This window comes from Agelaius phoeniceus, chromosome Z (genome assembly GCF_051311805.1).
Source record: "Agelaius phoeniceus isolate bAgePho1 chromosome Z, bAgePho1.hap1, whole genome shotgun sequence".
Taxonomy (NCBI): domain Eukaryota; kingdom Metazoa; phylum Chordata; class Aves; order Passeriformes; family Icteridae; genus Agelaius; species Agelaius phoeniceus.
The window spans coordinates 9772320-9787326 of record NC_135303.1 but is presented as its reverse complement, the minus strand read 5'-3'; the positions used below and the strand labels follow the sequence as shown (position 1 = coordinate 9787326).

Here is a 15007-nt window from a genome sequence, read left to right as displayed (position 1 = left end):
CCAGAATTCAACCTTCCACCCCAAACTACCCTCTGTACTTGGGTGAAGTGTTGCTGCCTTAGGTGTTTGCCTTCTCTGTGTTTAACCTCAGGCTTCTGGAGCAGACCTGGACTGGCTGCTATATCTGTCTTTGTACTGACACCAGTTTTTGTAGTGTTTTCTAAGAGCTGCTGTGGACTTACGATAACAGCAAATACTGTTTCACTTGCTCTCCACCAGCAGAGCTTCCCCTAGTACACTGAAGTGAAGTGGGCATGAATGATCTCAGGTAACTCATGATGGCTGAATACCCTGTCACAACCCTGGAAAGAAGATGCCATCTACAGCAAAGTTAGTGCCAATCCTCTGCATGATTTCTAATTATCCACCCATCCATCCCTTTCCACAGTAAATTTCTTGCAGTTCTGCACTTGCCACAAGATAGCAAAAATCTCACCAGACAAGCTTTTAGGAAAAAGATGAGCAGGTTCCCACAGATTTACAGTGAAGATGGGATGAGTCTTAATAGTGTCCTTGTTGCCTCCTGTTTTCAGAACCACTGCAAAAGTCTGACAGGTAACAAAAAAATGCAGGGAGCCTACATATACTTACCTATAAAATAGTACCCCCACAGAGCCTGGGTGGGGAACTAGCTGGATCAATGCTGGACCCAAGACTGGTGATCCTCTCCTATCTGATCTCCCCTTCCTTTTTCTTCCGTCTTTCTTCAATGCTTCATAAACCAAACCATTCCTCCCTTCCTCCCAAATTCTCCCCTGCTGCCTGAACACACTCTGGCTTGTGAGACAGTGCCTGCAGCTTCCATCAGTGCTCAGTGCTGCTCTTGTGGCTCAGTGGGTGCTCACTTGAGGATCTGGGTGTCCAAGGTGAGGCTAGGGTTTTAACCAGCCTGGTCTAGTGGAAAGTGTCCCTACCCATGACAGGGATGTTGGGACAAGATGATCTTTAAGTCCCTTGCAACTCAAGCCAATGGCTTTTCCCAAGCCATTATGGTTCTATGATTCCAATAAGCTACAAAACATATCACCAGTGTAACACTCAAGTATGTTAATACATATCCATAAGTAATCACATAAGGCTGATTAGAGAACTTTTTTTTAAATTTTGTATCAAAATTTTTACATATTCAATCTAAAAATCTGTTATTTAGTCAGGGTACATTAAAAGAAAAACATACAAGTGTTTCAGGATGTGCCTAATAAAATAGTTATTATTTTTTCTAACAGGTTGTTGGGTTTTGTTTGTTTGGTTTTTTTTGTGGTTTTTTTTGTGGTTTTTTTTTTGTTTTGTTTTTTTGTTTTTTTGGTTTTTTTTTCAAATCAACCCCACCATGGCTTAAGGACAATAGCAAAGGTTTTCTGACTATCATGTGGAAAACCTTACTAGTGCAGAAAAAATTTTTTTTAGTCTCTATAAAGCTTAGTGCTAGTTTGGGACAAGAACACACATATATAGGATAGCAAAAATTAAGTCTAAAACTTAAGCCTAAATATATAATTTCAAATGCTATAGGTACTGCCTAGGGACATCGAAATTCACCACTGGCCTCTTTCTTTCAGCCAAATGCTGCTAGTGCCAGGGGAGTTTGGGAGGTGTTGGAACCAGTGGAAGCATTCCAGAAACATTTTTTTTTTTAAATACCACTTCCTAAAATAACTTTTTTTTCCTAATTGGTTCCTGGTTTTTACTTTATACCATAGTATAAGGTGGGTGGGTTTATATCAAAGCAGTTTTTACTTTATGCCATACACAGTTATAAATAAATACCAAATTCAGTACTGCCCTAATTCCTGACTATCTGCGATGGATACAGTCCTAAAGCCTCCACTAAAACCAGCTAAGAATAGCAACTCACAAAGCATCATTATCCACTTTCAGTCATGTTTCCAAATGCTAAAAAAGATTTTAAAATAGCTCAAAGGTACATACTTTTCTACAGAAAATCATCTTACAGATGAAAGTAAGAATGTCTAGTAAGATTTCTTCTAAGACTTAAAATATATCAGATGGTGTATGTCTGCAAGTACAACACATCTGCACCTGATACAGGCAGCATTATGGGGATACAAAGCAAAATGGAAACTTGGTTTATTGTCTGAACAGTAGTAAGCATTAATCTCTGAATCTCTGAATAAATACTAAATATTTTATACTGCCTTACTTGTCTGTGTAAAACCTGTGGCTATCACTGTCTAAAATGCATAATAGCAAAATATTTCTCTGGTTTGGATATAAAGTGCTTATATTTCCATTAAGCCTATTTTTAAATACGTATAAAACATTTACAGAAAATTAAAACCAGTACTTTCTTATGTGTTATCTATACACAAATCATTGGCAACAGACTAATTCCTAGTGAAAAAACTGGGAAAGCTTTCAAAATATTAAAAATGCAGTACTACATTAGCTTAGACTAACATTCACAGAGCTTTTGTATCACTTTTGCACAGGTTGTCAGTACGAAGCATTTAATCCCTACTTTTGATATTTGAGCTGACTTCTGGTAGAAGCACCCAAGGATGCTATCAGATGTCTAGACAAGCTGTAGTTTAACTGTATGCACAAATTTTTCCATGACTTTAAGCTTCAAAAAACTTACAGTTTTATTAATATCTATCCAGTAATTTCATTTTTGCTTAAATTTTTGATGACTATATAACTATAAAAACATCTTTTTTCATGTGTAAGTTCCATACATATTACTTTCCTACTAATTTTTCTGTTTAATAATTTCAGTTTTCTTTCATGATCTTGAAAAAGCATTATCATTTTCTATATTTTAGGCTCCCTATATGGAAAATGTAGATAAGTATATTCATCTTTTAAATAACTTTAGGATCTGCAGATGCAGAGTGTTTTTTTTTTAAAAAAAAAATCATTCTTGCCTAAAAGGAACCTTGGAATTTTGAGTCTGCAGCAGCCAGCTGAGTCATAAACTCTTTTTTATTTTGTGTGCATACAAAAATAGGGAAGGAAACACCCTCTCAAGTTCTGCAAAGTATCACCAAAAAAAATCTCAATGACTCTAGAATGGAATTTGAAAAGAACAATTTATCTAGAAAATGGTATTGAAAAATATAACAATTCTTATACCTTAAAAAAAAAAGATTCAGCTCCAGCAATTTTGCAATGTTTTTGCACCTTCTCATAGATGCATTTTCCAGATACATTTGATGTGGTAGCAATGCCACAGTCTCAGGCTACATACCACATTAGAAAGGCAGAAGAAAAGCCAGAATTGAAAGTACAAGAATGATAATGAGGTGTTTAGTTCCTTGATTAGATTTTGCTTCTAGAAAAGCACCTATGCTCAGGAAAAGGCTCAGTTAATTTTGGCATTAGCTCATGTATATACAAGTCAGCAGCATGACAAGTTGTTTTGGTCAAGAAAATGATAAATAGCATCTGCAAGGATCACGCCAGTCATAATATTCTGGGTTTTTCTCTTGTGTCTCAGAAAGGATCCACAGCTAGGTTTGTCTCACACGGTGTAGCTTACGAGCACATGATGATAACTGAACTTGAACTGAGTCCCTGCTGGGGAGGTTTGAGCTCAAAATCCCACCACAAAAGCCAACATCCCAAATCTGTGAGGGTCATCTCCCTCATAGCCAGCACATCTAACATGTATTGTGGTGACCATGACTACTAGACACACTTTTCCCAAAAAAGCCACTTCTACTAGTGAGATTTTTTGCTCAAACCCTAAGAAAGGCTGTTGACCCCTCTGCCTTTCTTCCCTGTCCATCAGTACCATACAGATTTGCTCTGTGCATATGTAATTTTCCCTCTCTTTATTCCTCATGGGGAAAAATACAATATGACCACACTATCAAAGGTGTTCTGCAGATTGTGAAAACAGGCTTTCTTCTCCTACCTACTGGCAGGAAAAATTATGTCAATCTTTAGATATTTGGAGGCACTAGAGAGTACCGTGATGCATAGGCATTCCTCTGGAATGAAAATATCTACTCATAGGGTTGTAACAGAACTACAGGCTTTCTCTGGAGTAATAAATTAATAGTAACTACAATGCTTCTTAAGCCTACCCGTTATATTGTGAACTAACAAATGCTGCAGAAAATTTTTGCATCCTGAAGTCTATGAAGAACCTATGACCTGGCTTCTCAGCTTCCCTGCACTGCTACTGTACTCTTATGCTTCTATTACACACAGATTTACAAAACCAGTCTATTTTCAACAGATTCAGTTTAGCAGCCACAAATAACCATGAAAAACAATAAAATAAACAAAAAGGAAATTAGAAAGGGGAGTGGATGCCAGTCATCACACTGTCCTGTAATACATTTAATCCCCATGAATATGAAGTCCTTGTGCTTAAAATAAATCTTCAATGTACATTTCTCAATGCTTCAAGGTAAAAATTAGAGTGATTTGTTAGCAAAACAAACAATGTCTGTAATTTCCAGAGGAGGTAAGAATCAGGTTTCACTCTTGACATAGTTTTTATATTCTGTATAATCCCCAATCTGAAATTTTGCAGTTGAAATGTACTTTGTATGTACTCAGTCTCTTTACATTACTGTGCAGTGGCATTTCTGAGAGTGGATATAATTCCTGTAATCAGCAAGCTGCTTCAGGTACAAGTTTGAAGGCCATCGGTGCATCTCTACAAAATTGCGCTCTTCCACTAGAAAAAGAAATAAAGAAATTAAATGCAATATATATAGACATAGAGCAAATGTGCACAGGCTGCAAAAAGTATTTTAAAATAGATAAAAACTCCATTAAAGATATAAATAAAATTGCAAAAATAAAGGTGAGTACTGCCTGTTTTGCTTTAAGCTCTACTATGGCATAGACGTAAGAGTTTCCACACAATGTTTCCTTATTATTAAGTTAGTAATAAAAAAGGTTTTTTGAAAAAATGAATACAATACTAATTAAGGAGAGCAGAAAGATATTCCTAAAGATGAGCATACTTTATTCCTAGAGAACAGTCATATGTGGTATGCAAGGATTTTTTTTATACTGCAGAACTATAAAGCAGGGTTTATCAATTCCTGTGCCAGGAGTTTGTCTCAAGATCAGTACAGAAAGCAAGGTGAGGAATGCAGCTAAGAATTCAGCAAGACATTAATCTCTTATTGCATATGGTTTTAATCGCTGACATAGTCATATAAGAGTCTTTTAACCATATTATGTAGATTACTCTTCTCTGCATTTGCAGAAAGATACATTTTCATCCCCTAACCCCAGATATTCCAGAGTCAGATTGCATCCATTGCTCCTTGAGGGCAACAGACAAAGGCAGAGAGTTCACAGCTGGGAGAGCCTGAGGGCAGGCCAACTCCACTCACCTGGGCACAAGGCAGGGCTTCAATCCTCAGGGGAATATCCTGCTAATCAAATCTGATTTCCTCTATGGCAAGGTAACCTATCTAACTGATCAAGGGAAGCCAGTTGATGTAATGTTTTTGCATGTCAGTAAAGCTTTTTGTACTGTTTCTCACTAAAACCAGATCTTTCTTGACAAAATGTCCAGCTCACAGCTGGATAAACACATCATGTGAAGGGTGAGCAGCTGGCTCACAGGTCAGGCACAAAGGGTTACTGGGGTGACATCAGACTGGGGACCTGTCACTAGTGGGGTTCCAAAGGCCTCCATCCTTGGCCCTGTGCTCTCCAACATCTTCATAACTGCCCCAGATGGAAGACTGGAAAGGACACAGGCAAGTTTGCAGATGCTACAAATCTGGAAGGAGCTGCTGACTTCCTCAAAGGCAGGGAGGCCCTTTCAGAGAGGCCTCAATGAATTAGAAGACTGGGTGATCACCAAACATAGGAAGTTCAGAAAGGGAAAGTGCTGGACTCTGCACTTGGGATGGGGTAACCCTGGATGTATGGGCAGACTGAGGAATGAGGTGTTGGAGAGCAGTGCCCTGGAAAGGGATCTGGGGGTCCTGGTCGATGACAAGTTGAGTCAGAAGTGTCCTGGCAGCCAGGAGGGACATTCCTGTCCTGGGGGTACCAGGCCAAGCATGGCCAGCCAGGCAAGAGAGGGGATTGTCCTGCTCTGCTGTCCACTGGGATGGCACCGCCTCAAGTCTGGGGCAGACTGGGGCACTACAGTGTAAGGATGACATTAAAACTATTAGAGAGTGTCCAAAGGAGGGCAGCAAAGGGCCTTGAGTGGAAGCTGTGTGAGGAGCATCTGAGGGCACTTGGTCTGTTCAGCCTGGAGGAGACTGAGGGGAGACCTCAGTGGGGTCTGCAACTTCCTTGTGAGGGGAAGAAGATGGGCAGACAGGAAAAGGAGGGGCAGACACTCGAAGGGTATGGCCTGAAGTTGTGTTCAGACCTCCTTGGGGAGATTTAGGCTGGATTAGGAAAAGGTTCTTCCCACAGTGTGTATTTCGGCTTTGGAACAGGCTCCCCAGGGGAGTGGTCACAGCACCAGCCTGACAGTATTCATGAAGCTTTTGGACAATACTCCATGGTGTGACTCTTGGGGATGGTGGTGTGCAGATCCAGGAGTTGCACTCAGTGATCCTGTTGTGTTCTTCCAACTCAGCTAATTCTGCATTTCTATGAAGGTCTCAGGTCTTGGAAAGCCCTTGGAGAGCCGCTGCCTGCTGCTGTGTTGCTGTCCTGAACCTTAAGATGATGAGGTATCGCCGGTCAAAGAGATGCACCCCTCATCAGGGTAAATGAAAATCACACAGGCAATGAGCAAAACTTTCTTGTTACACCACCAGAAGCATATACAAATGCTTGGAAAAATAAAAATCAGGTCCCTGGAAGAAAGTGGATTTGTTTACTTGAATGGGCCATCATTTTTTCATTTTATAAGATCTGCTGGAGCCTACTATAAGCATCCTACTTTCTTAAAGGAAAACCCCAGTACTTGAAGAAGTATCAAAAATGACCCATTACCTTGATTTAAATTAGCATGATAATATGAAGGGGTTGACATACAATGACCAAACTGGCCCAGTAAATTCAGTTATGGGTGGGAACCTGGCCGTCCCAACAGGACCGATAAAAATGGTGATGCAGTGCTGGCTGTGTCATGTTGTGTGCTGATCTTATGCCAGAGTGGTGAAACAGCCTGCTGGAATATCCTAAAGAAACCCTAATTATTTTCTCATGCAAAAATGGTATTATCCAGAACATCGCTTTTTACCTCAGCAAAACATAAAAACATTTGTCTTTTCAAATTGAACAGAAAAATACCTGAAAGTTCTTGGAATTCAGGCTTTTGACTGAAGATGAGGTAGTTAGTGGCAATAAAATGAAGAAGCCAAGTTGAAAGGCAATCAGAATTGTGAAACTGTGGGAAGAAAGAAAAGACAAGAAACCACTTAAATGCTATCATGTCTAAACATAACCACATCTCACATGTCAAAATATTTCTGGTTTCCATTGTGAAGCAATTTACTAAATAAAGTTTTGACTATACAAGATAATGAAGGAAAAGTAATTTAATGGAAATACATAAACAGGTGAACACACAAGAACAAATTAACAAAGTCTCTCTCCCAGAGGTAGAAAAAACCCCTGAGGTATCATGAATCTTGGAAATTTTTACATCTGCACAGAGGCAGAGCTTCACAGGAATCAAGGGAAGGAATGTGGCATGTTGGTTTTGTGGTCTCCTCTTGCTGCAGAAAATCCTATTTGATTAAGGCAATATCCTACAATCTAGTTTTTATTTTCCTCTTCTGTTTTCCAACCCTGTCTTTATTGTCTCTCTTTTTTAGCATCTAATCTTTACTCTTCCTGCCTTTATGCATTTCTCTCAATATTCTATGCAGTTGGAACTCCTTTGTCACCTGCATACCACATAATTTTCTTTTTTGACTAAAAGAGGAATGAGCACATCTTTATTTGCCTAAAACCCATCTTTCCTGGAACAAGCTGTAGTTAAGTTGAATTACTGCAGTGTGTCCATGATAAAATAAATTTTACAGATGAGGGTGTGACTAGAGGGTCTGGAGCCCAAATCTTATGGGGAGCAGCTGAAGGTGGTGGGGTTTTTATCCTGGAAAAAAAAAGAGGCTCTGGGAGACCTTATCACACTCTACAACTCCCTGAAAGGAAGTTGTGGACAGGTGGGGGGTCAGTCTCTTCTCCCCGATAAAAAGTGACAGGACAAGAGGAAATAGCCTCAGGTTGTGCCAGGGAGGTTTAGGTTGAATAGTAGGAAAAATTTCTTCATGGTAAAGGTTGTCAAGCTCTGGAGCAGGCTTGGGTACAGTTGTAGAGGCAATTCTGTGATTCTGTAACTGCACAATCAGCAATTAAAGGCTGAAGGATTTCTTCTGGCCACCCTTGTGTCACCAGTTATCCCTAATAAACAAATTTTATACCAACATGTTTCCTTGGGAACAGAAATTCTTCTTGATATTCTTAAAATTTTTAAAACAACATATAAAAGTCAACATATATATTCTCATTTCATATATACAGTAAGTACCTTAGCTTTTTTGAGCAAGCTAACAATACTGAGGCTTGTGGAAGCCAGTTCCCTGCTAGGCATGCTCTGAAGCTGCGTGATGATGTAAAGTTCACAAATATGCTGGAGTCTCATTACTTGGTACATCTCTGCACAGATCAGCAGAGACATCGCCTGGAGAATACTGGCTAAAAAACAAGAAGACACAAGTTACATGTATTTTGCCTTTCTGACAGGATGATCAAAGCTACTTTTCACCAAGTTGAATTTTAAATAACAAAAACCACAAAATCAGACTCCTGTGATCACCCTGTTTTATTTTTTCCATTATTATAAATTTTTGTTTGCTGGATCATCTTATTATTCCAGATAAGCTATTCAATTAAGAAGAAAAAATGTGTTTAGAACTTTTTGGCAGATGGGTGTAAAGAATTGCTGTCAATATTGTGGATCTTGAAGATGATGAGTCAAGTGCTGCTGATTTATTTAGAGTAACTGAGAAGTAGTAAGTGGATTTAGCTAAGTTCTCTTTCAGAAAAGCACTTTTATGATAGAAGAATATATAGCCAAAAGTCCAAAGACAAAAAAAAGAGAAACTTTTTTTTTTTAAATATAGCATGGTAGTTGCATTTTTAAACTGATAAACAAGGAAGTGGTAGGTGGAGTGAAAACAGAAACATTGAATATCTAAGAATAAGGTAGAATAATTATTATTTCAAAAGAAAACCAAAGAAAAAATACATATCAAAATATCATTTATTCATTATATCAAGGAAAAATTAGCTAAATTTAAATCAAGTTTTAGATTTAGTATTCAGATTTTCTTCTCACAAGAAAGATAAAGATCGAGATGTAAAGAATATTTTAGCTCAATTTTTTTTTGCCAAACACTCCTGTTGGCATATTTTTCTGGGTTTACATACATATAAAATAACCATGTGTATAAATAAGATATTCCTGCAATTTAGCCTTGTTTAAAATACACTCAGCTACATGCATGTTCAAGAAGTGACAACTTTTAAATTTAACACAGAATCCAGACTAGAAAACAGTATTACTGTAATGTAAAAAAAAATTAAAATATTATAATGGATCAGAAATGAAATTGAAACTTCTTTGAGTCTTGTTATGTGAGCACAAAGCAAATAAATAATTTTATTAGAAATATTTCTTCTATTTTACTTGTATAGGACAGATTTCCTTTTTTATTGCATAATAAAAAAATGTTATCTTTCTCGAGACATTGCACATTCAAATATTGGCATTTTTCAATCAAAGAGATGCTGCTACATTACTCTCTATCCATGCCCTGCTGTGGAAAAATGAGTTACAGATATAGAACTGTATTTTACAGTTTCCTTACCTGGGCAGCAGGAGTCAGTGTAAAGGTACTCTAGGAAAGACAGGAAAGTGTCTTTTGAAACCCCATACACTGGAACCTGAATGCTATTTGCTTCTAGATAATTACCATTAAACATAGCTGCCATAACCTCACAGCGAGCCACCAGAACTGCCCTGTGGGCTGGAACAGTTGCACCTGCAGGATGCAAGACAAAAATAAATATACAATGATTTTATATAACATAGAAAGATCTTCATTTTAAAGTTCATGTCTTCTTAGGAGGTCTTCACCCCACTGAACCTGATTAAAGTGTTGAAAGTTGACAATGACTAACAACACACTCACTTCATACTAGTTAGGATGAATAATGAATAGTAAAATAAAACAAAATCAACAAACAAAAAATTATTTATCCAAAATGCAATAGACTAAACCAACTGAGAATAGACAAAATAGAATAAATCTGTTCACACCAACTGAACCTCCAGCCCATTTTGTAAATATTCAGCATTATGAATTGTTATGCAAATGGTTAATGGTTGGACTTGATGATCTTAGGGGTCATTTCCAACCTGAATGGTTCTATGAAGAGTCATTTATGCTCACCAGTAACCCTGCTGGTAAGTGATATTTGTACAGAATGACCATACAAAGCAGAGAAAAGCAAATTTTTCCAGATGAAATTCCATTAAGTCCAGTAATTAAGTATAAATTTAACTGGATTAAATACTGTGCCTAAGTGAATTTCCTGAATGGTTGTCTTATGAAAAAACCACTGATGATTTTTTCCCAGAAATTTATTCATTTTCTATTATTTGCAAGTGAACCCTTTGCTTTTCCACAGCCTTTGGAAGACATGAAGAGGCCAAAAGCCCAGGATGGTAGAGGTTTTTCAGGCTGCAGAGTCCAGCTGGACTGATCAGTCCCACTCAGTATGCAAGGAAGTGCCAAGCAAGTGCCAGTCAGGACAGCAACCAAACCCAAAATGAACATTTAGAGTTGGATGTAAATGTTTTAATCTAAATTATAATAAACAGATCAACTCACATGCAATATACTGTATATACTTACAAAGAAGTTACTGTTTAAATTAAAGACATTAAATGTCTTTAATCACAACATTGGTACCTGAGAAATTTTTTGAAATCTTCTGGCATTTTTTGTCTTCTGTTTCTACGTCCTGTACTTCCACTTTCAAAATGTCTAAGCTGCATGCTATAAGTCCTGTACGTGCTTGTGAATGGACACTTATGCACTAATTAAGATGTTCAGTCATGTTCTGTGTCTTTACACAGACACAATGGGCTCAAATTTTTCCTGGCTTCCATACTTCTGTAAGCTAGAAAACTCAAAGTAATGATAAGTATCCAAGGAATTGCTCAAAACCTTACAAATTTGGTTGTCTGGTTAAGATTAGGGCCTTCAATTTATCTTAGTAGTTATTTAATTTTGATACAATTGCTCTGATGGATGAATTTGAGGAAAAAAATTGGAAGATGTATCAATTATTAGGAAAAACAGTTCACATTTTATTAGCGGATAAGCATGCTTTTTAAAAATACTCCTCAACCCAGATATTTGGGTTTTATTTCTGTAAAATACATAGCGTTGTGTGGGAATCTATAAAATCAGAGGGTTTTGGGAAAGCTGCAAAAGGCGTCAGCTTCCCACAAAGACTCTCTCAGTCGTGGGACACTGAGGTGAATTGTTCATGTCATTGAGGTCAAAATCAGTATTTTCCTCTCCTTTACAATGATATTTTTGAGGAGTTTTTTCTGTGTGTTAAACAGAACATCTAGAAAGAGTCTCCTTGACCTGTGCTTATATTTGAGGAGCTAATGCTTCATATTTGTCCCTGAAATATACAGCTGAAAATAATTATGTAATTCTAGAAGGCCATTTCTGCATGAAGGGCGAGTATGGACAGACTAAGAAATAGCGTTAGCTTTTAAAAACCATCTCATTCTTATTCTTACAAAAGCATGCAACACATTTCTCACACTGCATCTTTCACTGTAACAATGAACACATTTAATTTCCAGACAAAACATTGAATCCTGACACTGCAGCACATTTGAAGTAAACCAAAACAGAATAAAATAGAATAAAAAATAATGTCAATCAGGGAGGCACAGTGTGCCGTGACAGGGAGAGGGAATTCCTATAGGCTCAGCCCAGATGAACCATAGTGCAGGGCATCCACAGGGACAAGATTTCCCTGCTTTCCACAGTGACAGCAAAGCACTCATAATTCCTTAGTTTTGATACCATAGTCACCTCCATGTCCCACATTCTTGAAGAGGGGAAAAAGGGAAAAGGATGGATGCCAAGTGGTACTGTACCTTGTATTTTGAAGATTACATCAGCCAGCACAGGTGTGTTAAAGAATAGCCTGAGAGAAGTATTATAGAGCCGTTTTATCTGGTGAGACTTGCAGTCCTTTACAGTGTTTAGCTGAAAAATAAATTTGTAATAAAGCGCTGTCATGTGCGGCTGCCCACAGAACTAAATATTATGGGACATCATTTATATGGGAAAATAAACAACAGCTTCTGGCATGTGCATTCCTCTGTAATCACCTTTTATCTTCTAATTCCTTATTCCCTGCAGTGCAGCAGCTCTGAGGGGTCTCTTGTCCCTCGCAGTCACACCTCAGCTCTCTTCTTGGAATTCTTGAGCTCCCCCATCCAGCCCCTACAAGCAGGTTGGGCTTCACCAGTTTTCTGGAGTCCCAACCTTTGCAGACATTCCCTGTGCAGACCCAATGCTGCAGCAGAACGAGGTCTGAGGGCTCTGGGGGGAGCCGGGATGGGACACACATCCACCCTGCAGTGATGCCGTGTATAAAGGCAAGGCAGCTCAAAGTTTGGTGTTTATATTGCCCTGGAATTACCTCCACAGAGGCAGGGGGAGCTCACAGGCGGGAGGACAGACTCCTCTTACAATAACCTGGTAGTGTCAAGACCCTCCAAAACCCAGTACTCCCACCCAGTTAGTTTTCAGTTTTGGTTTTCTTACCTTAAAAGCATAATCTAAAGCTGACAAAAGGAACTACATTTAAATTGTGTTGCTGGATTCTGACAAGTGAAATTCAGATGAGGTTGAATTTATGGTTAAAATGCTAAATTTATAAAATTTTTAGTTTTACGAAGAAAAAAATCACAATTCCTTCTTTTTGACTTAAAAAAAAAAAAGCTTAAATGAGAAATAAGAGTACCCTAAAAGCATAAAAAAAGAATAAAAGAAACTACAAGAAAGAAACTAAAAGAAACTACAGCTCAGGCTCACTGTCTTAAAAATCTTCAGGCTCTCCAAGGCCAAACCTATAAATGTTTTAGCTGTGGGCACTAAGCGCTGGTAAGCCTAAAACAGAGCAGTCATAAGCTGAAAACAGTTCAGTGACTTTTTGATGTCTATGCTCCAAGAAAAAATGTCTGTAAAAACTAATTCTGTATTAAAACTAATTCTACATTGTGACCTTTTATTAACTTAATAATATGTTACATTTTTTGTGTGGTCTTCTACTGAATTAAATATATTGAGTTACAGACAGCTTTACACATCACAGCATTTATATGAGGAACCACCCCTCTAGATCTATTGCAGAAGCCCAATTTTTGGCTTATGTTCAGGAGCAAATCTTTCCTGGGAAACCTCTATTACATGGGAATTAGCAACAGATAATCATATTGGCAGATAATGTTTAAAGCTGTGAATACAAGTAATCCCTTTAGAATACCTGCTTGTGTGGCTTTTACCAATTACATTAATTCTGCATGTTACATCAGGATCTCTGTGTATGTGCCTGCAAACTACCCACTGAAACATGAAAAAGTACAGGCTGTTTAATCCAAAGTAACTTTAAAACACAGACTGACAAGAAAACCTTGTCTACAAAACAATTTCTCAAAAATTTAAGTAACAAATGGTGACCCAAGGGAGTTAAATGTACCTTTCCTGGAGTTTTCAGGATGCATTTAACTTTCTCAAGCACATGTTCTGTTTTATCTGGATCCTTCAGCTTCTTTCTTATGTCCTCTTCTAATCGTTCCCACTGGAAAGCACCTATCACAAAACCAGGGGGAGACAGATAATAATTCAGCAAGGCACAGGCCTCAGCAGGCAGAGGAAAGATGACATCAATGCCAAACACATCCTGCAGAAATGGTAGGGGGTTTGCACATAAATCAGCCAGATCTTTGTTTTTAGGAAGGGCAGAATGCAATTTTTGCTCATTAAATTTCCATGGTACTTTTTATTGTGCAACCAAGTACTAACAGACTAGAACATCTCACTTGCTTTCACACTCAATCTATTCATTCCTCCCAGTTCAGTCACTGCAAATTGCAGGTAGAGATTCAGAAAAAAAAAATCCTTAATGTTTCAACATTTGTGGAAATTTTTTAGCTTCTGCTTCTGCTGCTGGCTGTATTGTTCTGTAGGGGTCGGGCTAGAAAAATTTAATGCACAGTTACATTCTTAGTCCTCACAGCTAAAATCAGCACAAAATTTGCAGCAGAATTTCTTTTATTCTTGTTTTCACAGTCAAAGCCATGACATTCACTGAGGTGTCTCAATAGCTTTCTTGGAAAAATGAAGAGAGTGAAAACAAAGATAGTTTATCCTCATGCACTTTGCTGGAGTAAGTCTCAGAGGCAAAGTGAGGTTTTGTGGTAACTTTCAGTTCTAAGCCAGGACAAGAAGGAGACAGAAACAGATCAAGCTCAGTAACAAGCCCAACTCAGCACAGCCCTGAAGATGCTCTGCTGTCAGGAGACTCAGTCAGCATCTACAGCACACAGCATCCTCAGCTCAATTATATCCCATCTATACCAGACTCGTTAAGGGTTTATAACCTCATGGGCATTATGTCACAGCCCTGAAAATCTGAAAACTCATTATTTGTTCTCTTCTCAGCCTCTACCTCAAGCACTTTCACCTCTCAGAGGCACCGAAACATAAAGCAGAGCTCTGCCTGCAAGTGCAAAGTTTCACAGCTCCTTGGCTGACATAAAGGAAAGTAAAAAAGGAAAATTAGCACACACAAGGCACTAGATCCAAGCTGTCGATGGTAACAGATGAAGATGTTTACAAAGATATTTAGACTGGAGGAAAGGAGGCTCAGGGGTGAACTGGTTGCTCTCTTCAACTGCCTGGAAGGAGGTTGTAGCCTGGCTGGGGACAGCCTCTTCTCCCAGGTAATAAGTAACAGAACAAGGGGAAACAGCTAAAGTTGCACCAGGGGA

The 15007-nt window shown here is 38.3% G+C and overlaps 1 protein-coding gene across 3 annotated transcripts in view; it reads right to left on the bottom strand.

The window, feature by feature from the left end:
* Positions 1 to 2073: 2073 nt before the first annotated feature.
* Positions 2074 to 15007, bottom strand: part of RHOBTB3 (Rho related BTB domain containing 3) — a 41196-nt gene continuing 28262 nt past the window's right edge. For all 3 annotated transcript variants that reach the window (XM_077171146.1, XM_077171145.1, XM_077171147.1), the window contains exons 7-12: positions 13714 to 13826; positions 12104 to 12215; positions 9783 to 9956; positions 8441 to 8607; positions 7198 to 7294; positions 2074 to 4651 (exon numbers count right to left, since the gene is read on the bottom strand). In XM_077171146.1, the coding sequence (XP_077027261.1) occupies positions 4536 to 4651; positions 7198 to 7294; positions 8441 to 8607; positions 9783 to 9956; positions 12104 to 12215; positions 13714 to 13826 (779 nt within the window). In that variant the 3' untranslated portion in view covers positions 2074 to 4535. The remainder of the gene's footprint in view (positions 4652 to 7197; positions 7295 to 8440; positions 8608 to 9782; positions 9957 to 12103; positions 12216 to 13713; positions 13827 to 15007) is intronic.